Source organism: Giraffa tippelskirchi, chromosome 7, assembly GCF_054371585.1.
Source record: "Giraffa tippelskirchi isolate mGirTip1 chromosome 7, T2T-mGirTip1v1.2.pri, whole genome shotgun sequence".
In the NCBI taxonomy this organism is placed as follows: domain Eukaryota; kingdom Metazoa; phylum Chordata; class Mammalia; order Artiodactyla; family Giraffidae; genus Giraffa; species Giraffa tippelskirchi.
The window spans coordinates 6,955,983-6,978,378 of NC_137281.1; the positions used below are offsets into that span (position 1 = coordinate 6,955,983).

The 22,396-nt window shown below is 55.1% G+C and overlaps 1 protein-coding gene across 11 annotated transcripts; it reads right to left on the reverse strand.

The window, feature by feature from the left end:
- Positions 1 to 4,981: 4,981 nt before the first annotated feature.
- MED25 (mediator complex subunit 25) lies at positions 4,982 to 22,361 on the reverse strand. 11 transcript variants are annotated; one of them, XM_081515013.1, is made up of 18 exons: positions 22,173 to 22,361; positions 22,034 to 22,079; positions 21,397 to 21,521; positions 15,825 to 15,923; positions 15,303 to 15,423; positions 14,921 to 15,083; positions 14,561 to 14,691; positions 14,258 to 14,345; positions 13,982 to 14,175; positions 13,423 to 13,551; positions 12,926 to 13,008; positions 12,793 to 12,850; positions 12,587 to 12,694; positions 10,220 to 10,408; positions 9,789 to 9,860; positions 9,459 to 9,677; positions 9,029 to 9,209; positions 4,982 to 6,795 (listed from the first exon to the last, which is right to left on the reverse strand). In XM_081515013.1, the coding sequence occupies exons 1-18, from the start codon at positions 22,304 to 22,306 to the stop codon at positions 6,551 to 6,553; spliced, it is 2,385 nt and encodes a 794-aa protein (XP_081371139.1). In that variant the 5' UTR covers positions 22,307 to 22,361; the 3' UTR covers positions 4,982 to 6,550. The 11 variants fall into 11 exon arrangements, with proteins under 11 accessions (XP_081371139.1, XP_081371143.1, XP_081371140.1 ...); XM_081515017.1 differs by having other exon boundaries at positions 4,982 to 8,584; XM_081515014.1 differs by having other exon boundaries at positions 9,029 to 9,110; positions 12,926 to 13,011.
- Between the last annotated feature and the right edge of the window lie 35 nt (positions 22,362 to 22,396).

Sequence of the window (22,396 nt, forward strand, 5' to 3'; positions counted from 1 at the left end):
AATGTGTTGGTATGAATTCCTAGGATTTTGTATAAGCATGGAGAAAGGTGTGCTAGGATCCACTCCAGCATGGGCAAAATGGCAACATGTCAGAATGAGAAATGAAAACACAGGGTGAAATTCTATTAGTAATTACTGTAATTAGTACAGTACAGCTCTCTGAAACCATCTAGCTTACCCAATTTGCCAATTTGTAAGACACAGTTCACTGTATCTGTAAAATCTGCCCAGCCTAGCCAGCTACTATTATGACTAAGCAATTCTGCTCCCATCTGTTAAGCTGTACACTTCCTGAGGAGTAGCTGTCTGTTACCAAACTTGTTTATGCCAGTTAAGCCTCAGTTAATAACTTCACCCTATCAAATGAATCAAATATTAATACAAGAGAGTTGTTTGTATGCAAAGCATGTTGCCTGCATTGGAAAGAATAAAAGTGAGTTGCTTTAAAAAAATGCTGCCAGATGACTTGCAAGCAAAGTAACTGTAAATGATTAAACGGAAAAGCTCATAAAAACCTAGGAAGGTCCAGCCTTCAGTTTGCTTAATAAGTGTCTTTAGGTTCTTCTGTCACTTTTTTAAAAGAATTGGAAATGATAAATTACTTTTTATGGTTTATGGGTGCAGTTTATACAAGCATGTGACACAGTAGGAGAACTGGGAGGTTGACTGGTTGTCGGAGCTGGTGCCTGCCTGTAAAACTTAATTTAAAAATATATCATGCTTGGACAAATTCCCTCATGTGGTTAAGACTCTGTGCTTACACTGCAGGGGGCATGGGTTCAACCCCTGGTTGGGGAACTAAGATCTGGTATGCTGTGTGCAGTGCAGCCAAAAATATAAAATAAAAAAAAAAAAATCATCCTTGAAAAACCAATAATAATAAATGTCTTAGACACCGCTAAGCACTTCCCGTCTGAGCTCACTGAACCCTTACACACTAGGCCATGAGGGTGACAACCTTATTATCTCATTCTGCAGATAGGGAAACCAACAGCCACCACCTGCTCCCCAACACGCACTGTTCCGAACACTCCCACCCTGGAAACACCCAGACCTCGCCCATCTCCAAGCCCAGAGGGCTTTCTCCTCGCCTGCAGAAGCAAGGTGCCTTGAGACGGCCGTGTCCTGCCCAGCCTCTTCCTATGCAGTATCATTCACACTGGTGAACTGGCAAGAAATGAGTTGGTACAATCACTGACATGCCACGTATTTTTTGGAGGGGGCAATTTGGCAGTTCTGTCACAGTTTAAAATGCACACCCCGCTAAAAAATAAAAATAAAATGGGCACCCCCAAAGACCAGAAACATTCTACATAGCCAATAAGAGACTGACTGAGAAAATGATGGCATTCCTTGGGGGAGTACTATGCAGCCATACAAATGAATGAGCGACTTCCCTGGTGGTCCAGAGGTTAAGACCCCGTGCTTCCAACACAGCAGGTGCGGGTTTGATTCCTGGTCCAGGAGTTATTGATAAAATCCCACATAACTTGTAGCCAAAAAACCAAAACATAAAACAGAATCAATATTGTAACAAATTCAATAGAGACTTTAAAAATGGTCCATTAAAAAAAAAAAGAGGATAGAAGGCTTTTTGTCCTGGTATAACCTGCAAGATATATTGTCAGATAAAAAAAATAATCTACAGAATAAGGCAGAGTAAGTTCTAGAGATCTTCTGTAGAACAAAGCGCCTGTGATTACTGACGCTGTACCATGCACTGAAACTTAAGAGGATAGATCTGTTGAAGTGTCCTTACCACACATACACATAACACACAGAAAACTGAAGGGACACAAGAAACCTTTTGGAGGTGATGAATGCCTTCTACCTTGTTTGTAATGATTCTTTCACAAGTGTATGCGTATATCCAAGCTCAATCATACCTCCATAAGGCTGCTTATAAAAATATAAAGCAAGCTGCCACTGGGTAGAAGAGCCAGGAAACGAATATATTTCTATTTGCTTCTACCTGCTAGTCCAGATCTCCAAAGAACATACAAGTAATCGGTAACTAGTCTCCAGAGAGGGCCGGGGGAGACCATGCATTGGGTTGATTTGGAGGCCTCTAAAAGTGTGAACCACAGGAGGCTTTATTATGCAAAAAATAAGTTGAATTTTTTATAAGTGAAGTAAATAAAAACAGAGTCAGCCTACACCTCAATTTGGAAATTCTCCACTTGGAAATACATCACACGGGAATCTCTGAACAGGAACTTCCCTGGCTGTCCAGTGATTAACACAGCACGCTTTTACTGCAGGGGGCGCAAGTTTGATCCCTGGTCAGAGAATTAAGATCCTGCATGCCCCAGGGTGTGGCCAAAAAAAAAAAAAGGAATGCCTATATAAATGAAGGGGGAGAGATACATGTTCATGCTGATTCTCTGTGGCATTTTTTATAACAGTGGAAAACTTATACAGCTACCCAGCTGCCGCGAAGAATGTGGCAAAGAGCCTCAAAGACAGTCCTCATGACCCTCACCTCCTAGTAGTATAATCCTTGTATTGTCCTCTCAGCCTCAGTGTGGGCTGGACCTAGCAACTGTTCTAATGAACAGAATACAGCAAAAGTGATAGGCTATCACTTCCACTACTGGGTTACAAAAAAACCTGTGGCTTCCACCTTGGGTGTCCTATGAAAAGGACTGCAAGGTGACGAACCAAGCAAGACCTCCAGCCGAGAGCAAGCAAGGAACTGAGGCGCTGTGTCCAGGCAAATGCGAAAAACAAGATCCTGCACCCAGGCATGTGAACGAGCTTGGAAGCAGGCCCTCCCCCAGTGGAGCCTTCAGATGAGACCGCAACCCCAGCTGGACTGCAACCTCGAAAGACCTTGAGCCAGAAGCACCAGCTAAGCTGGGCCTGGATTCCTGATCCAGAGAAACTGTGAGACCATAAATCCTATTGTTTTAAGCCACGGAATGGTTACATCAACAGGCAGTTTATGCAGACTAGATGGTTTGTGGGATTGGATGTGTCCACTTAATGGACCAGGGGAAGCAACTATTCACTAACAGGACACAGAGTTGCTTGTACTGAATGATGTGGACCAACAGTCATGATTCAAGCCGGGGGGGGGGGGGGCGGAGGCAAGATAAAGAACGTATAGAAACTGACCTCATTTACATAAAACATTTAAGAAACTATAAACGTGTGTCTACAGCCGTAAGCATATAAACCCAAATAACAAACTGATGGACCTGCCTCCGAGGAGGCTAGTGGTTCACTCAGTGTTTGAATTGAGAGGGGAGAATGAGGTATGAAACAATATTTCACTGTTTGTTCTACACTTCGGTGGTTTTTTTTCATCTTTATGAAAATAGAATTCTATGTAACTCAATAAAATTTTAAGGTTAATTTTCGTAAAAGCCCAAGCTGATGGGAAAATATTAGTGAGTTTTATGTACCTTGAGACAAATATGTTTTTTAGAGGGTGTCATTTTTCTCATAAATTTTCTTCATAGAAGTAGGAGGTGGGCATTCTGTCACCCAAGACAGATTTCTAACCATTAACGAGTCAGTGATCTAGCTTTTCTTTTCTTTCTTTTCCCCAGTTATGTTCTCCCACCTTTGCCAGATCTGTTCCTGTTGAAGAATCTTCATCAGTTTCCCAGTCTTGCTTCCAGCCCTACATGCCTGGCCCCAAAAACAAACTGGTCAGAAGTGAAACGTTTCTAACCACTCACCCAAATTACAACCGTCACGGATGTCCTGGTGGTTCTGATAAAGTAGCATGCAGTTTTAGACGCAGTTTTGCCCTCTAGGAGCGTATTTTGACCAGTGATGGCAACCGTGGCTAACTGCAGCTCTCCTTCGAGAAGGGCTCAGTCCTGCAGAGATCACTACTAGCCACATGGGGTCAGAGCTTCAGAGGCACGGGGACCTGCCTAAAGCCACACAGCTCACTCGTACAGGAGCTGGAGTCTCAACCCTGATGTTTAAGGCCTGTGCTACTTCTATGCTGCAGCAGCTTTAACAATACCTCATGCTCAGAGAAAAACTTTCCGGAAACACCTGCTCTCTTGGTGTTGGCTGGCTCTGAGAGGCTCCTGTCTACACCTGGGGTGTGAAATGTGGAGGTGAGCTCTCCGTGTGTAGACCACCTCTCTCTGGGCACACCCGTAACCCAGGGCTTCCTTCTCATCTGCTGTACAGTATGGAGTGATGACACTGTGACAGTCCCTTCGGTTCATCTAATTGGGTGCCGAGGTCAAGGGCCTCCAGTGACTGGGAACAGCCACTGGTTTGTTGGATCAGTTTGTCCCGGAAGGACTGGAGGAGTGTCTGTTTCCCCACGGGGTGATGTCCACCCTGGTGGGAAGAGCATGGCCTGCATCCTGCTAGTCTTCCCTTTTGGTGGCTTTGGACACAAGTCGGTCACTCTCTCCTTGAAAACACTCGGCTTCCAGAACACACCTGCCTGCTCCTCCTGTCTCCCAGCCCCTGCCCAGCCCTCACATGTGGGTCCTCCTCTGGCCTCTGGCCTTGTCCTCGCGTCTTCTTCTTCCAGAGGTCGCAAAATGGCGGCCCGGCGGCCTCTTGAGACCCACCAGCGGATTTTGTTTGGTCCTCACAGTGTTTTTTTGGTTTTAATTTGAATGCCGTGAGGTGGGGCAAGCACTCCCCAAGTTCGCCACAGTCCCCATCAATCCCTGTTGTCTTACACCCGTCCGTGTCACACATTTCCATCACCTGCCTGGTCCCTGGAGCCATCTGAGTTTTCGAGAACCCCTGCAACACAGGCTGCCTGGGAGACCTCGCCCGCTTTCCCTCCTTCGACCTCTTGTCTGCGTCAGAGTTGCCGAGGGAGCTTGCTCTTGATGCTGAAGCCCAGCCTCCCTCCCTCCCCCGATGGAGTATTCGCTTCGACGGTTCTAGAAGACTCTAGGGCAGGGATCGTAAACTCAAATGCCTGCAGGAGCCAGGTGGGCCACATAAATGAGTGAACTCGCCAGGTATAAGAAAAGTCGACGGCCAGAAATATAATCAAATGGAATCTTTACTGAACGCTGGTGAATGCATGGAACATAATACAAACAGGTATGGTACTGGAGTTTATCTTTCAAATCCAAATTGAAAAAATACAAATTGAAAAATAGAAATATTTAATTACTAAATTTTTTTTTTCTCTTCCGTAATTCTTCTGCTCCCTGGACTATGAAGTCGGGGGGAGGGCCTCATCCATGCCACCCCCGGATGTCAAGGGCAGGACTGGTGGTTGAGAACTCGACCTGGACTCCTGAAGCTGGGAGCAGGCGGCACTGAACTTGATTCAGTTTTGTAACAGAAAACGGCTGTTCACGAGCGTGGGTGCTTCCAAACACAGAGATTCAGGATGACTACTGGAGAGCGGTGAGGGGCTGTCATCTTCTGAGGGAGCCCCCTGAGCGGCCAGCAGCCACTGCCCTGGAGCTCAGCAACTAGGACTTGCGGTCTGTGTTCCCACGATCAACAGTAACCAAGAAAAGCAAACGGGACAGTGTTAGTTCGTTTTCATCAAGTCTGGAGGCCGGGAGCCTTGGGGCAGTTTGGTCTTTAGCCCCACGTGTTGAGTGAACGCTATCCAGGCCATGCCTTTCATTTCTGGAAACCACCTGCAGCCAAGGAAAGGGAGTCAGAATAGTCCCTGCCAACGGCTTCCCCATTTCTGCCTGGACTGGGTGAACATGACCATACATTCAAGTAGCTGTTTGCGAATGTCCTTGGGAGAAAAAGTGTGTTCAGAAGGGTAGGAACTTTGACCCAAAGTCTCTGACTGACCTTCTCAGGGGGACCAAGGTGTGGCTTCTAGCTCACTTGAAATGAGCCAAGTTGATGGACTGCAACAGTTCAGACTGTTTCCACATGTCACATGACAAGGTCGCAGAGCTTCTATGAAACACGGTGGGTCAAGTTCATCACCAGACTGCCCGTGGTTAAGGTACAAAAGCCTGTCACGGATGCCGTGTCGTGTGTTCCGCTGACTTTTCATGGCAAGGTTGGTGCCTGGTAATTGATGTGATGACCTGAGTCTTTGCCGATGACGCCACCTCAGATCAAGGCGCTCCGCCTGTGTCCCCAGCGACACGGATGGTTTGGTCACCACTGCAGTCTGTAGCTGTGCTTAGGTGTTTAGACCAGTTTTCGTGAAAAGTGTGTGTTTCTCTTGACACACAGAAAACAAGTCACTTCCCAGGGTTGGGCCTGCCTTGGCACCATGTCACAGCTTTCTTCGGTCACATCGAGATTCTCCACGCCACAAATAAATAAAGCTAACTGGGTGGTGATAGTTCATGAGCAGCGATAGTAAAGGCCATGACTGATCTGACTTGGTCAAGCAACTGGACTTGTCGATCTTCAGATTTCTCTTCCCCTCCTGTGAGACACAAACGCCTGCTAGACTCAAACGACGGTCCAAGCAGACGGGGGTTTCTGTTCGGGAGGCATCACTTTGGCTCCCTTAAAAACTGGATGTCCGTGGGCTGGAACGCCTGGGGGATTTGTGTCACATGGTTCCAGAGCCTCAAGCGGCAGCCACGCCACTGCTCCCGTCAGCTTTCCGAAACCAGCCCTACTGACACTTGAGGCCCTTCTTCAGTTCATTGAGAATCGCGTCTCGCGTCTGCTCCGTGTACTGGTCGAAGCTCTTACTGTGCTTGGATTCATAGTGACGCTTCAGGTTGTATTCTTTCAACACAGATACGATTTTTTTGCATATTAAGCACGTAGGCATGCTCTTCACCTCCACAAAGAAATAGGCTCGCTCCCATTTCTCTCGAAACACGTGGCCCTCTCGTTCTCTCTTTCGTTTTGCCACTTTTGGTAGAGACATGGGTACAAGAAAGATTTCACTGTCTCCGAATACTACCCCGCGGACACCAACCGTGCCAGCCCCGTGCCGAAGGCGACAGCCTTCTGCCTCATGGTGGGGGAGTCAGGAGGGAGTGGTGGGGACTGTGGCGAACCAGAGAGCACACGCCCCGTGGAGAGGGACGGCTCCAGCCCGTTGTTTGCTAGGCGGGAGGGCAGACCCAGGGGAGCCAGATCTTCTGACTTGTCAAGAGAAGACAAGGCTGCAGATTTTGTGTGTGTATGTGTGGGTGTGTGAGAGAGAGAATCATCCTGATTTTTACAACTAACTCGTTAGGAAAAAAGTGCCACATAGCCTAACACAGGGAAGGCCAAACAAAACTCATCTGTAGAGTGGCCCAGGGGCCACCAGATTGCAACCTCTCTCCTGGGACGGGGCCTGGGCAACTGATGCTAACAGGCATCTCAAACAATGCAGACGCTGGTGGTCCACCTCTGGACCACACTCTGAGCATCACTGCTCCGGGGACGGTCTGACAACAGACAACTAAGTCTCTGCCCACAGGCCAGAGCAGCTTCCCCTTGGATGTCTCCCTAAGGACAGTCTCAGGCCCCTTGCCTCATTACACCCCAAACCTGTACCTCCTCCTTACATCCCCACCAGGTCTCCCATCACCAGGATGGCCCCACTGTCCACTCTGTCCAAAGCCCTGGAAGCCTGGTCTCTGCCTGCTCTCTCCACGAGACCTCGTCTGTCCCTGTGTCTTTAACCACCGAGCACACACGCTGCCACTAAGGACACACCCCGGGCTCCCAGCATGGCCTCGGTCCCTCAGAGGTCCCGGACCTCAGCGATCACCACTGGCTCCTTCTCCCGGCTCCTGCCTCAATGAGGCCCACCGTCTACCAGCACCCAGGCCAGGTCCTGGGGACCACCCTGGACCCCACCCTACACCCGCAACTTTTTCCACATGGGCACGCCAGTTTCTAGCCTCCTGCCCCCCAACTCTGGCCCCTCCTCTGGCCTCTCCCTCCCCAGAAACATCACCCTCGACTCCTCCCTGCCTTTCTACCTCCTATTTTGCCCCATCACATCCCACAGCCCACAGGGGGCTGACACCCAACCAACTTGGGCCTGGCCCCTGGGCCTGGCCTCCTGCACCCCTCCCGGATCCCCTGGACAAGCCTCCAGCTGCTCAGTTTGGAATCTGAGCTCCCTCCCCGCCTGACGCCTGCCCGCCTCTCCAGGCCCTCCTTCCCTCCCAGAGGCCTCAGCTGGCTCGTCCACTGACCATCCCAGGCTTCCTCCTGCCCCACATGTTCCTTTCTGCCATCTCTGCACCTAGACCGTCACCGCCTTCCCTCACGGCCTCGCTGACTGCCTCTGACAGACCCCATCGGCCTGTTGGCTCACAGGCCTCCTCTGGGCCCGCCTGGTACCCTCTCTACCTCCACGGGCGCTCGTGGTCCTAGGACCTCTGCCTACAGCCTCCTCACCTCCCCGAAGCCGGGCTGCACCAGATGGCCTGACTCACCGCCGAGGCCCCGGCCTCACCAGCCCAGGGCCTCGGGGGCGTCTGCTGAAGCGAGAAAAGGACAGAGGTGTCTCCCCCCCATCTCCTCCTGCCCAGTCCTGGGGGATGTCAGTGACGGGAGCCGGGGCGTGTGTTAAAAGGAACTTTATTGGGTGTCGGGGTTCAGATGAGGTCCATGAGGATGTCGTCCTCCATGACGCTGGGCTGCAGGCCCGGCTGGGGGACCGGGCCCCGGGGACCCCCGCTGAGCAGCATCTGACCTGGGGGGCAGTGGGAAGGGACTGCATCTCCCAGTAGTCCCTGGGGCCCGAGAGGGCCCTGGACCTGCGTCCTCCCCCGCCTCTGGAGGCCCGAGGCACTGGGGGGTCGAGGGAGCCCTGGGAGGACCACAGAGGCGCCTTCTGACCCCCCGTGGCCACGGGCCGTCTGCCTCCTGTGAGCCTTTGGGAGCCCATCCGCAGCACAACTCTCCGGCCCTGAGACTTTCCCAGCAACCCCAGGAGGACATGGAGGCGGGGAGCGGTGCGGAGAGCACCTGCTGCCTTGGCTCTCGGTGCCCTGGGCTGCATCTCCCGGGGGCCCTTGGAGCCCCCAGGAGCCGCAAGGGCACCCGCTATTCCTGAGTCCCAGGACTTCACTTCCCAGAAGTCACGGGACACTGGGACACTCTGCCCAGGCCCCTGGCCTCCCCCAAATCCCCTTACCTGGCAGTGGAGCCCTCGGGGGAAGCTGAGCAGGCCAGGACTGGGCCGGCGGCGGGTGAAGGAGAGGGGGCCCCAGCTGGGGCTGCCCCAGGCCCTGGTGTGGTGGGGGCAGCAGCGCAGGGGCCCCTGGTGGCTGGAGGTGGTGGAGGGAGGCCTGAGGGGGGGGCACCCCAGTCTGGGGCTGGGGGGGCAAAGAAAGTGGCTCAGAGGCCCTGGCGGAGAGCCCCCACCTGCCCCACTCCCTGGTGGAGCCCCTGATCTTCCTTCAAAGGAATCTCAGCAGAAGCCCACAGCAGACATGTGGGGCAGGGCCGGGCCAACCTCCACTCACCCGCTCTGATTAAACCAACCTCCCGCCTCCACGATGAAAGGAATCCAACTGTCAAGCCCAGGACCCCCGGCTCCCATACGCCCTCTCCCTGAATCTCACCGGGGGTGGGTTGAGGAGGAGGCTCCGCAGTTGGGGGTTGGCCCCGGGGTTCTGGGGCCGGAGGAGGGGTCCGGGAGGGGGCGGGCCGGGGGCTGCTCCAGGAGGGCCTTGTGGGGCGCCTGGAGGGGCCGGGGCAGCCCCCTGGGGCTGGGGCTGCCCGGCGGCCGCAGAAGCCCCCACGGTGCCCTGAGGCTGGGGCTGCGGTGGGCGGAGCTGGAGCTGACGGAAGAGACAGGGGTGAGGGACAGAGCCCCAGACCCCTCCACCTCTTCAGTGAGGTCAGAACCACGGCGTCCTCTGCACGCCCCCCTCCTCCAGCCCTGTCCTCACCAGGTTCTGTGAGGGTCTTGCCTGGTCCTCCAGAATAGGGCCCAGCCCAGGGGGTGCCTGCTGGGCCCCCATCTGTGTGGGGAGAGAGGGAGCAGGTCAGCGGCTGGGCGGGGAGTCCCTGTGCCAGGGAAGGTCTGCGTCCTGAACGGGACCCTGTCAGGAGCTGGGAACGTTTTCCTGTGTGTGGGGGGTGATGTCTAGGAAGTAAGTTTTATGCCCCTCAAGAGGGAACTGTGTCCTAGAGATTCAACAAGAATATTCTTTATAAAGGAGAGAAAGGTTGCAAGCAAACACGGGGTGAAACTGAACTTGGTGGAGGAGGACGTGCCCAACACTGGAGCCCCGGGAGGGCCCTGGGGGTCCTGCCGTGAGAGCTGGGGCCCAAGAGGACAGCTCAGGCACCGGGGTGGGGGAGCCGCGTCGTTGCTCACCCCGCGCTGCTGCTCCAGCTTCTGCTGCTGGACTTGCTTGTGGTTGGTGATGACCTGCCGGATGCCGTTGACGAAGCCGCTCTGGTCATAAGGGATGAGGCCCATGAAGATCTTCTTCTTGGACGAGTACAGGAGCATGAGCACGCGGACCTCGCACGGGGCCGTGTGGGGGAAGTGCACGCAGCCCGCCTGCAGGGAGAGGATCAGAACCCGTCACACCCTGCAGGAGGGAGCACCCCACCTCTGGGTTTTAGAAGGTTCTTGAAGCCCCTCAGGCCAAGAGTGGCTAGCTTTCTGCTCTGAAAAGTGGAGGAGACTCCAGGTTTGGCTTGAGGCTGCTCCAGAGAGCTGGGTGCCCCAAGGAACAGGGTGCAGCTGGGACCCCTGCTAATGGCTGGGTGGAGAGCGGAGGAAGCCCCCTCCAATCTTGCCCCCCTCAAAGGGCTCGCAGCTGAGAGGGAGGGGATTCAACACAGAGCTGACATGGGAAGGGCATGCTCAATGGTTGTGGCAGACACCCTGACTGACCAGGGATCCAAGAGGCCTGTGGGGGTGCCACACCCCCTTGACCTCAGCATTTGCAGTGAGAGAGGCAGTGCTCACACCTCGAGGGACGGACTCAGGTATGCACCGATACACGTCAGCCGTCCTGCGCGTGGCTGGATACACAGAAAGTGCCCAGGGAACGCTAGTGAGTGTGAAGCAAGGCTGAAACACGCGTGGCTTCTGGGAGAGGGGCTCTTAGTGGAGGAGGGCCTGATGGGGTTGGGAACCTGTGGACCCTCGGCCAAGCCAGTCTTGCTTTCTCAGGCGAGGCAGACCCTGCTAGCTGCTTAACATCTGCCCCCTCCCTGTGTGCAGAACCCCGATTCTGTTTGGGTAGCAACACGTCTGGGCCCCAGTGCACTCATTGGTGCCTGTCCCCCTGCGGTCTCCTCTGTCCCTATGGGTGGCCCAGGGGCCCGGGTCTGGCCCAAGACGTGAAGGGAAGCCTGCTTGCGTGTGTGGGAACATATTTTCCTAAAGAAGGGGAAATACAGGCTGATAACACAACCTCCTCCTTGCCCTCCTACATTAAGTCAGACAGGATTCCTTGAGCTTCAGAAACCATTTCACAGTCACGAGAAAGAAACAAGGAGAGCCCCAGAGATCCTGGCCCTGCCGTCAAGGGGCTACAGACCCAGCCCTGAGAGTGCCCTCCTCTTGGCATCCTGTTACACGCCACAGGTGAACGCCTGCTTGTACCAAGCTCTCAGAACCCAGATGCCGTGCTGGGAGGGAGCCCAAGCCACGCGGGGAGGCCACATGGAGGCCCTCGGATGACCAGGCGCAGCTGAACCCCAGCTGACAGGCAGCACCATGAGAGGGGGCCATCTTGATCTCCAGCCCAGACGAGCTTTCAGATGAGCAAGCACAGTCTTAGGTGATATCTGATGGCAACCCCATCAAAGACCCCGGGCAAGACTAGCCCCGCTGAGCCCAGCAGACACACACAAGACTGTGAGAAATAATGAACTGCTGGTCCAAGCCTTCACCCCAAGCGTCTATCTGTTCTAAAAACTCTGCCGGTTGGGTGTGCTGTTACTTGCAGTTGGAGGCATTCTTAACTCTCAGGATTGCCTTCTTTGGAGAATTTTCCTGAAGGTTCCATGAGATAAGCTATGAGGAATCCCCTCCCCTGGAAAAGAGCTGGGTTCACAGAATGGACTCAGTTAACTGGTTCTGGTCCTATTTAGAGGCCCTCCCTTAGTGCTATGAGCTGAATGGTGTCCTCCAAAAACATGCTGAAGTTCCAGACCGTGGCACCTGGGAACGTGACCTTATTGAAAACAGGGTGTTTGCGGAGTTAACAAGTTAGGATGAGGTCATTCGAGTGGGCCCCAATGCAAATGACAGGCATCCTCATAAGACGACAGACACACACCACGAAGAGACCACCACGTGAAGACACCCAGAGGGAGGACGGCCATGTGACGATGAGAACAGGAGCCTGGACTTAGGCTGTCTAAAGCCAAGCCCACCTGGGCTACCACCTGTAGGAGGTAAGGAGGGGTCTTCCCCCAGAGCCTTCAGAGCACGTGGCCCTGCCTACACCCTGATTTTGATTATATTTCTCTTTTCTAGGAGCGCGAGAGAATGCACTTCTGTTGTTCTCGGCCCCAGGAAGCCGTGACACCCCACAAACCCGTCAGAGCCCAGAGCTTTCTCCTGATGGCTCCTGTCATACCCTGCCATGGTTTTAACATGGAAAAGACCTCATTCTGGCGCAGAGTTGAGGAGCCCAGAGTCACAAAGGCAGCCCCACCATCAAAAATGGCTCCCTGGGCCCAGGAGGACAGGAAGCCACCGCCCGGCCACCCAACTCACGAAGCCGTTGCCCATGATGCGGTAGAGGCCTTTGAGGGAGTCCAGGTCCTTGTTGGTGAAGTGGAACTGGACCATCCTTGAGTTCCGGAACAAAGGGCCCAGGGTGGTCTGTGGGAGACACCCAGGTCAGCGGGCGTGCAGAATGGGGCCTTGAGGGGAGGACAGAGGTGGGATGGGCGGGCAGTCACCCACCGCCTGCCACTCACCAGCAGCTGCTGGGGGATGAGCTGCATGATCAGCTTCTGGGGCCACTGCTCCGTTTTCCTGGGGACGACACCGGGAGAAGCGTCAGAAGATGCACACCTTGGCTAGCCACCCACCCTGTCCCCAGCCACCTACAGGTTCTCGCCGTGATTCACGTAGACCTGACAAGGCAGTGACCGGGTCAGCTTGGTGTTGGCGTCCACGGAGGCGGGTTTGGGCTTCTAAGGGGGAAAGAAAGGCGTATCGGGTGAGAAGGGTCCTGAGTCTCCATTCCTTTGACCTCTCTGCCCTTCCCTGGGAGCCCCAAAAGCTCAGGATAACTCCCCAGTTTAAGGCCCACAAGCCCTGGGCCCCTGCATCAGACCACCAATTCCACAATCCTCCAGCCTTCCAATTCTATAAACGTGGGCCTTCTCCTCCTGCCCTCAAACCCCACCACCCACTGTCCCCTCCATTACACGATCTCCTGGGTCCTCTCTGGACCAAGAAGTTGAGACTTCTCTTATTCCTGAACTCTGGGCTACACATCCCATGCTTCCTCAGGACTATCCCGAGGACAACAAATTCCATGACCCGACGGGGCGCTGGTCCAGCCCTGCAGCAACCAGGGCCGCCCTGACAGAGGCACTCACCTCCTGCCACTCGAGGACCCCGCTCCAGGCCAGGAGTTTGTTGGAGACTGACTGCTGCCCGCCAAGGGCTGGGGCCCCGAGCTGGGCCGGAGAAGGGCCACTCACCCCGCCTGGGGCCACGGTGCCCGCCTGGCAGACGGGAAAGAGAAGGGAGGGCCACAGGGCAGGGTCAGACCATTTCCTGGGAGGGGCTCTCATGAGGGGGTCAGGCCAACAGGAAGAACAGGACAAAGGTAACTTCCTGTGTACCCCCAGGCCCAGAACCCCACTAGGCCGTATCTGGGCCCACAGATGCTCTAATCCTGTAGGATTCAGGCTGTCTCAAGGACCCTGGACTCCCAGGACCCCTTGGGCTCCTCGCAACAGTCTTCACCCACCCACCGGAAATACCAGCCCCACGACTCTGCCCACAGACCCGTTAGTCTCTGCCTCGCCTGTAGCACAAGCTCTGTGAGCTCCCGAGGGCCTCGGATGACAAGACCCTGTGCTCTCGGGCCCTCTTCAGGAAGGCCAATCTCTCCTCCCCTGCACTGTTGGCAGCCAGGAGGCAGGCACCTACCATGGACGGTGCCCCGGGCTGGGCAGGGGGGGCCAGGCCCGGGCCTGGGGTCACGGTGGAGACCAGGCTGGGCTGGGAAGCAGGAGGCGGCTTGGGGGCACCGGGGGGCCCTGGGGGCAGCTGGGTGGCCTGGGTCTGGCTGTAGGGGGGACCCACTCCTGGAGTGGCTTGCTGAAGAGGGTTGATGGGCGAGACTGTGGGAGAGACCAAGGGAAGTGGTGTGGGTTGGGGTGCGTAGACCTGGCTGCCCAAGCCCACATCCCTGCTGGTACTCACAGCGAGGGCCCAGCCCCGCCTTCTGGTTCTTGGCCGCCTCTACAGCGTTCTGGGCAGCCACCTGAGCTGCACTCAGGTTCCCGGGGACCTGGTGACAGAGGGGAGGGGCTGGTGAGGGCCATCCTGCCCAGCTCCAAAACCGTAAGAGGACGTGACTCCTAGCCTGAAGAGTCCCACCCTCCAGGTGTCTCAGGGGAAACTCCCCTAACCCCCAAGGCTTAACATTTCCAACCAGGTCTCTCCCAAGGGGCCAGGGTTTCTGCAAAGCCCTAGCAGCATGTCCCCCCCTGGCAACGTCCATACCTGGTACTGCTGGGGGACGGGCGGCAGAGACTGCTGGGGAGCTGTCGAGAGCGTGGCGCCCGCGGGTGTGGCTGCAGGCAGGGGCACAGGCTGCTTGGGCTGGAGGGGGCCTGGGGCTGAGCCACCCCCGACTGAGCGCCGAGAATGATGGATCGAGCCCATTAAGGGGGTTGAGAGACACAAAGAACAGCCAAGTGAGAGGGAGCTGGGGAGGACACCCCCAGCCCTGGCCCCACCAGCCCCGGGCTCACCCAGCAGCACGAGCCCCCCGCCGGCCCCGGACTCACCCGGCAGCACGAGCCCCCCACCGGCCCCGGGCTCACCCAGCAGCACGAGCCCCCCCACCGGCCCCGGACTCACCTGGCAGCACGAGCCCCCGCACCAGCACCATGTGCCGTGGGTCCTGGCTCACGTCTGCGGGCGGCTGCAGGGGCTCCAGCATGGCTGGAGGAGCCGCCTTCTCAAACAGCAGCCTCAGGGCAGGCAGCTTCCGGGGAGACACAATGGAGAAGTAGATTCCTCGCTGCACAAGAGGGGACAAGCAGTCAGGACGAAGCCACGGGGCCAAGTCCCCGCCAGGATCTGGGACAGGAGACCCAAGACCTAGAGTAGGTGCCCTGGGGGATTCAGGGTTGTAGCTCTCCCAGCAGGAGCCAGCAGGGCTGGCCATGGCGTCCGTGACCATTCTGAGACCCAGGCCGGCAGTCCCCAGCCCTCCTCCCTCAGATCCAGGAGTTGTCACCTCTCCAATCTTCTGCACCAGAGTCTCTGTCGTGCACCCCGAGTACGTGGTGCTCTCAACGGCAGGCAGCAGGTACGGGGGCGAGTTGCAGATGAGGAGGCAGACTCGGTGTGTCTGGCCGCTACCAGGGACAAGGAAAGGTGAGGAGAGGATGGCAGCAGGGACCCCGAGAAAAGACTCGAGCCGGCAGCAACAGTGGAACAAGTCCTCCACCCCCCAGGAAGTCCGGAGTGGGGACCCATTTCCCAGCTGAGAATGCTGAGGCCCAGAGAGCCCCCTGAGTCTCTGGAAGTCACTCAGCCACAAGGAAGGCAGGAGGCACATTCCGAGCCAGCTCCCCTTTCGGATGAGGACTCTGAGACAGGTAGTGGACCAGGGGATACTTCCTGGCTCCCAGTGTCCAGCACAGACAGCCCACCCAACACCCCACAGGGAGGCTGGGGGTGGAGCCTGTGACCCACCAAGTGGGTTATGGGCCAGGTAGACAGAGATGGACGTGGGTCCCGTGCCGGGCACACTCACATCTGCTCCCGCATCTTCTTGAAGTCGTCAAACAGCTGCAGGGCCGTGCTGAGGCCTTCGGCAATGAGGCTGCAGCTCTCACCACCCCCGCCCATGAACCTGAAGGGGACAGGTGGTCAGCCCCTGGGGTGCCCAAGGCCACCCCCCCCAAGCCCCCAGGCCACCCAGGAAGGGCCCACGCCTGGGCCATCCCTCTCCGCAGTCTGTGCCCCTCAGGATGCGGACACTCAAAGTGCCCTGCCCTATCTCCAATGCTGGCACAAGGACAGGGGACATTTGTCATCTCCTGCGAGGGAGTCCCTCTGGCAAAAGGTCCCATCAGAGGACAGAACAGAGAAAGGACCCAGGACACTAAGCCCGGGAGCCTACGCTGTGGCCCAGTCCCCATGCGCCTGCTCCATGCTGGGCCGTCTGCCCGGCCTCCCCCTACGTTCCCAGCCTGCTGTGGGACCTCCTCTACCTTCCCACCTTTAGGGGTGGAATTGCATCCTTCAAAAAGGTATGCTGAAGTCCTGACCCCTCCACTACCACAGGATGCGACCAGATTCGGAAAAAGGGTCTTTACGGAGGTGAACAGGCCATGATGAGGTCGGCAGGGCGGCCAAATCCAATATGACCAGGGTCCTTATATGAAGGACAGGGAAGCAGAGACAGACACACTCAGAGAAAAGGGAACGTGGATGTGGTGACAGAGGGGGCGGGACGCCATGTGATCAGAGGGACACTACACAGGCCAAGGAACGTCTGGGGCGACCAGAAGCTGGAAGTGGCAAGGAAGAATGACCCTCCCCTACATGTTCCAGAGGGAGCATGGCACTCCCCACCACCCCACCCTCCGCCATCATCTCACACTCCTGGACCCAGAACTGAGAGACAGTAACTTGCTGTGGCTGTAAGCCACCTTGTTTGCAGTACTTTGTTACAGCAGTCCCAGGAAACTATGACACACAGACTAGGTCTCTCCTCCACCTGATCTACAGAGGGGTCACCGGTGTCCCTCCCCGTGTGGTGGGTGGCAGGCCTCTGCTAGACGGTAGCTGCTTCCACCATGACTCTCTGGGTCACGTGGTGGCAAGGCTGACCCTTTGCCGCGGGGCCATCTGTGTAGACTGAGCCCCGTGGCTCTGCACCATGGCTGCTGTGTCTGTGTCTGCACCTGTCTCCCCCCACCAGGCATGGATGAGGTCTGAACTGTTCTTGTCCCCAGCCACACATGGTCCCCATCCCCAGTATGGCACAGGGCAGGGCTTGGTGTGTTACATAAACAAACAGCTTCAAATCCAACCTTGGTCATCAAGGACAGAGCCAAGCCTGCCCCGCCCTGGGCCCTGCCCACCCTCCCACTCCATCGCTCCCTGGGTGCATCTGAGAAGGTCTTGGATGCCCCTGGAGTCTGTCATCCGCCACACAGCCCGGTCTCTGCCTGTCTTGTCCACCAGAAGACCACACACCGCCACCCACTCTGGCCCAGATGGAAACCCTGCATACCTATCCCAACTCCAAGCCCCATGTCATCCTCCTCCAGGAAGCCTTCCCCACCTGCCACATGAATTTAGGGCCCACCCTTGATCACATCACATGTCCCCCAATACTGGGACTGTCAAGCATCCTCCTGCAGCCTACCTCCCCCCAAAAAAGCGCAGCCCTCTGTGAGACCTGAGCCAGCTCTGCGATGTGCCCGAGGACACACGGACTCCGGGAAGTACCTCCTGAATAAGTGAGCCACCAAAGCGTGACCCCTGCGTGCTCTACCTGAATTCTTCCCCAGTGTGGATTTCGGTCCTCTGCTCCCACACTCAGGGCACTCAGCCCACACCGCTCCCCTTCCCCACCACCCACTCCCCAGCCCTCCTCCTCCTCACCATTGAGGCTCTGGTTTGCACAGGAATTTTAATGCCACAGAGCTGGGGCAGAGGCTGATGAATCAACCAACCCTGGATCCACCCTACTGCCAACTGACTGTGCTGGAAGAAATCAAACCATCTTCCCGGCCAAGCTAAGGGTAGAGGTGAGGGGCAGGGGAAGAGACAGGAAGCAGCTGCTGTAGGCGTGCGGGGTCTTCTCTTAGAGGGATGAAAATGTTCCAGAACTAAACAGAGAAGACAGCTGCACAACATTTTAAACGTACTAAATACCACTGACTTGTCCACTTGAAAATGACTGCTTGTGTTATGGGAATTTCACCTCAATTTCTAAAAAAAAATAATAATTTGAAGAAAAGTGAGATTGACTGACCACTCTGAGACCCTAGAGTTTGCTTTTTTTTTTCTTAATGAATATTAAATGTAAGCCATCTGTTACCAGCTCAGAGAGAGACACAGAACAAATATTTTGTCTAGAGAAAAACTTAAAACTGGGGAGCAGGAAAAAAAAAAAATATGGCCAGTTGGGAAGTAGGTTTTTAAATATCAAACAATTTCAAATAAATCCCTGAGATTAGAAACAGAAAGTGAAAGTGAAATGAAAGTGTCCTGGGTGATACAGGTGGGCTCTGACTCACTGCTTCCTTATCCTCATGCCCCGCTCCAATTGTTCCTCCCGAGGTCATACCCTTGAGTCCTTGTCATTCACTTTCACAGGCTAAGAGGCCCCGCCCCTGGAGCCCCCTAGAGGGACTAGTCAAAATGAATGAATGTGAACCGCAGCCAGCCCTGACCAATGACTGCCACCCCACGGAAATACTAGCTCCAGACGGCCAGGACCCTGCCTGCCTCCTGCCCCCTCGGCGCCTGAAACAATTTGCCCCACAGATTGTCTGCTGAATGAATGAACACACAAACCAGTGAATGAATGAAGGCACAAACGCGCTGTCACAATGCGGGGAAGACACCTGGGCTGTCCCTTCTGATGCTGCAGTCACTAGCTGTAGCTGGTGGGGGAATCGCCTCGCTCGTCAAACAGGAAATGTAACATCAGAAATGAATCTCCTCAAAGCAAGGACTTTCCAAAAATCACACTGCCTGCTTTGTACTGTAAATAATGGATGTTCCAGGAGAAGATAAGATTTCTCCACGTGAACAAAACTTGCTGACTTTCTTAGTGATCTCTGTTACAGACTTCCCCAGAACGTCACAGAAGCTGAATTTAGATGGTTACATAGGACCTGATAAAACAGTGATGACTCTGAATACTCAATAATTGCTTAAAATGTTTACCGGCTGATTGGGAGGATTCTGGTGAGCAGGCAGCACACAAAGCTTTCTTTTTTGGTTAAACAGACAGTGTATTCTAAGCTGGTTAAGGGAGAGGGTGGATATGGGATGAAAGTGTTCAGAAAATATTTCCCTCTTATCTTCCTAGTGCCCTTGACATTTTAAACAAGGGGGTTTGACTGTTTCTCCTGACACCCACCAGAAGGTTCACTTTCCTGGTGATTCTCTTCCCTACAGCTTTCACTCGTTTATTTATTCAGCAAAGGTCTCCCAGGCCTCTTGGGTCTCAGGCCCCTGCTGGAGGCAAACAGCAGGAGAAATACCCAAGACCTGGACATTCACAGTCCAGAGGTGTGGAGCTATAACAGGGAAAACACTTGGGAGCAATGAGGGCAGAGGAGAGAGCAACTGACTGCTTGCCAGAATCAGGGAAAGGACATTTGCGTTGGGTCTTGATGTTTGTATAGGCGTTTAACAGGGAGAACCAGAGTATGAAGTACATTCTGGACACTCGTTCATTCACTTGTTCTACAAAGTTTTCCTTAGGGCTCTTTCATGCCAAGCCTTGTGCTGGGTGCTAGAGACTTGAGGGACATCAGACTTAGACTTGAACCTCAAGGAGCCCCCATTCCACATTGTTCAAGTCTCACCACTATCTATTCCACAGGTTCTCGACCGGAGCAGATTCTGTCCCCAAAGGGACATCTGACAATGTCTGGAAACATCTTTGTTTTTATTGTTTATCACACTGAGGAGGGAGGGGACCACTGGCATTTGGCGGGTAGGGGCCGGGGATGCTACTGAACTTACAACGCATAGGAAAGCCCCCCACCCCTCCACAACATACATACAATAATCATCTGGCCCAAAGGGTCAACAGTGCTGAGGTTGAGAAACCCTGCTCTACCTGAACCATGAATTCTAACCACCATGAGGGGGTGAACATGAATGTGCAGTGCCTGGTCTAGCACATGAAGCCTGAAACAAACCAAGCGTTCAACAAACATTTGCTGCAGGGGCGAATGAAGATAACAGCAGCCCACGAATCAGTGTTGTTTAATGGACTCTGACCAGACCCTGAGCTGAACACAGTATGAAGATTAGCTTCTGTGACCCTCCCCAGAGTGCTACTATGATATGGACTACCGTTATCCCTCTGCAGACCAAGAAACCAAAACACAAAAGTACAGCAAAAGCTGAGGGAGCACTTAATCGTGTCAGGCACTGTTTTCAACAGTCATCAACTCGTTTGATTCCCAAAGTTCCCTACAGTGTCACCAGAACCAGATCTCCAATGAGCGCCATCTCTTGGTATTCATGCCCCCCTCCAACACTGAACAGAACTGACCTGTATACTAAACAGAATGTGACACACACGATGGTGTGTGACTTCTAAGATTTGATTACAAAAAGCTCTGTGGCCTCCTTTTGGTCTTTCTGTTGGATTGCTCAGGCTGAGGAAGGCCAGCTGCCATGTTGGGAGGACATTCAAGCAGCCCCATGGAGAGATGGCTTAGGAGTCACAGCTAGCAAGGAACTGGGGCCTCTAGCCAACAGCCACAGGGTTAGTCACCTTGGAAATGGATCCTCTGGTCCCGATCAAACAGTTGGATGACTGCGGTCTCAGCTCATCCTGACTAAAACCCCACAAGAGACCGTGAGTGAGAACCATCCAAAGCCACCCCTGAATACCTTACTTAAGGAAACAAGCCACTAAATTAGTTTTTTTTTTTGGCTGTGCCCCTCAGCATGTGGGATCTTGGTTCCCCCACCAAGGATCGGACCCATGTCCCTTGCAATGGAAACACAAAGTCCCAGCTGCTGTACCGTCAGAGAATTTCCAAGTCACTAAGCTTTAATCTGTTTTCCCAACACTGGATAAGTAACAGGATAACTATAAGCACTATTACCGTTCCCCTTTTAGAGATAAGTTCCATTAGACACAGGGGACAGGAACTCGTGTGTCTGGCAGTCCCGTTGTGGTCGAGCTGAAAAGTGGCCCCAGGCTGTCTGCACCTGCAGCGTGAACTATCAAAATTCACTCCAAAGCACAGAGGCTTAGCCCCACCCTTCTTGCACTCAGGCTTCGATGCCCCTGGTACGAAAAAGGACTAGAGTAGACAGAAGAAGCAACAGACAGAAAGGGGAAGAATACATGAGGAGTAGGACAGGGGTGCTGGACTTCCACAGGCCTCCTTGACCAGGAAGTTCTTTCTACTTCCAAGCCAAACAGCAACATCAGCTGAGCATACAGAACCGACCACTGAAGTGACCTAGGGACAAAACCACAATCCCCATCACAGCCCTTTTTAGCAACCAATGTAAGGGTCTGGATCTGGCAGCTCAAATCCTCGCCACCATTCCTCCGTGGTCCCTCCCAGGTTCCCCCAACCCTTCCCGAAGCCAAGAAAAGAGCTCACTTAATGCCATCGAGCCAGGTGACAAACTCATAGGCGCTGCTGGTGGGAGCGTGACATTGTACGTAGGACTCTGGAGCGCAGTCCACCGTGTTGAACACCACGAGGCTGTACTGGGTGCCCCCATACTGGGAGGGGAGGACAGAAGAACTTTTCATCTGGGACCCAGTTCCTTTTTCCCTCAGGGGAGTCGGCGCTCCCAGTCCCTCCTCCCTCGGACCCGGGGGTCCGGACCCCAGTACTCCCACCTTAGACCCAGGACCCGAGCCCTTCCCGCCTCGGACCCAAGACCTGAGCCTCCACCCCTCTCGGACCCAGAAGTCCGGACCCCAGCCCATCCTCCCTCGGACCCAGGACCCAGGACCCGAGTCCCATTCTCCTGGAAACCAGAGTCCAGACCCCAGCCTCTCCCCGCTCGGACCCACGAATCCCGACCCCAGCCCCTCGGACCCAAGACCCGAGCTTCTCCCCCCTGGGACCCAGGAGTCCAAACCCCAGCCCCTCCCGCCTCCGACCCCCGGGAGTCCGGACCCGAGCCCCTCCCACCTCGGGCCCAGGGTCCAGGTACCGCCCCCTCCTCCCTCAGACCCAAGAGTCCGGAATCCCATCTTCCCTCAAACTCGAGAGTTCCAAGACTCACGTCTCCCCCGAAGTCCGTCTCGGCAGGAGGACCGCCATTAAAATACCTGCGAGGGTCGGAAGTGAAAGGTCGGGGTGAGGAGAGAGACTGGAAAACTAAACTCGGAGGGCGGGGTTGGGGCCGCGGAAACGGCACTCACTCTATGGCCGGGAGCAGGTAGTGCTTGCGGAGCCCCTCGAAGTAGGGCCCCAGATTGGCCGTGCCCTCAATTACAAACACCACGTCAGCCACAAGGCCCCCGGCGCGGGCCGGGCCCTCCGACCCGGGGACCATGCCCCGCGCCGCAGATGCCGCCGTCGCCGCCACCGCTGCTGCCGCCGCCGCCGCCGCCTCAGACACCGCGGGCTGAGCGGAAGTGCGCCT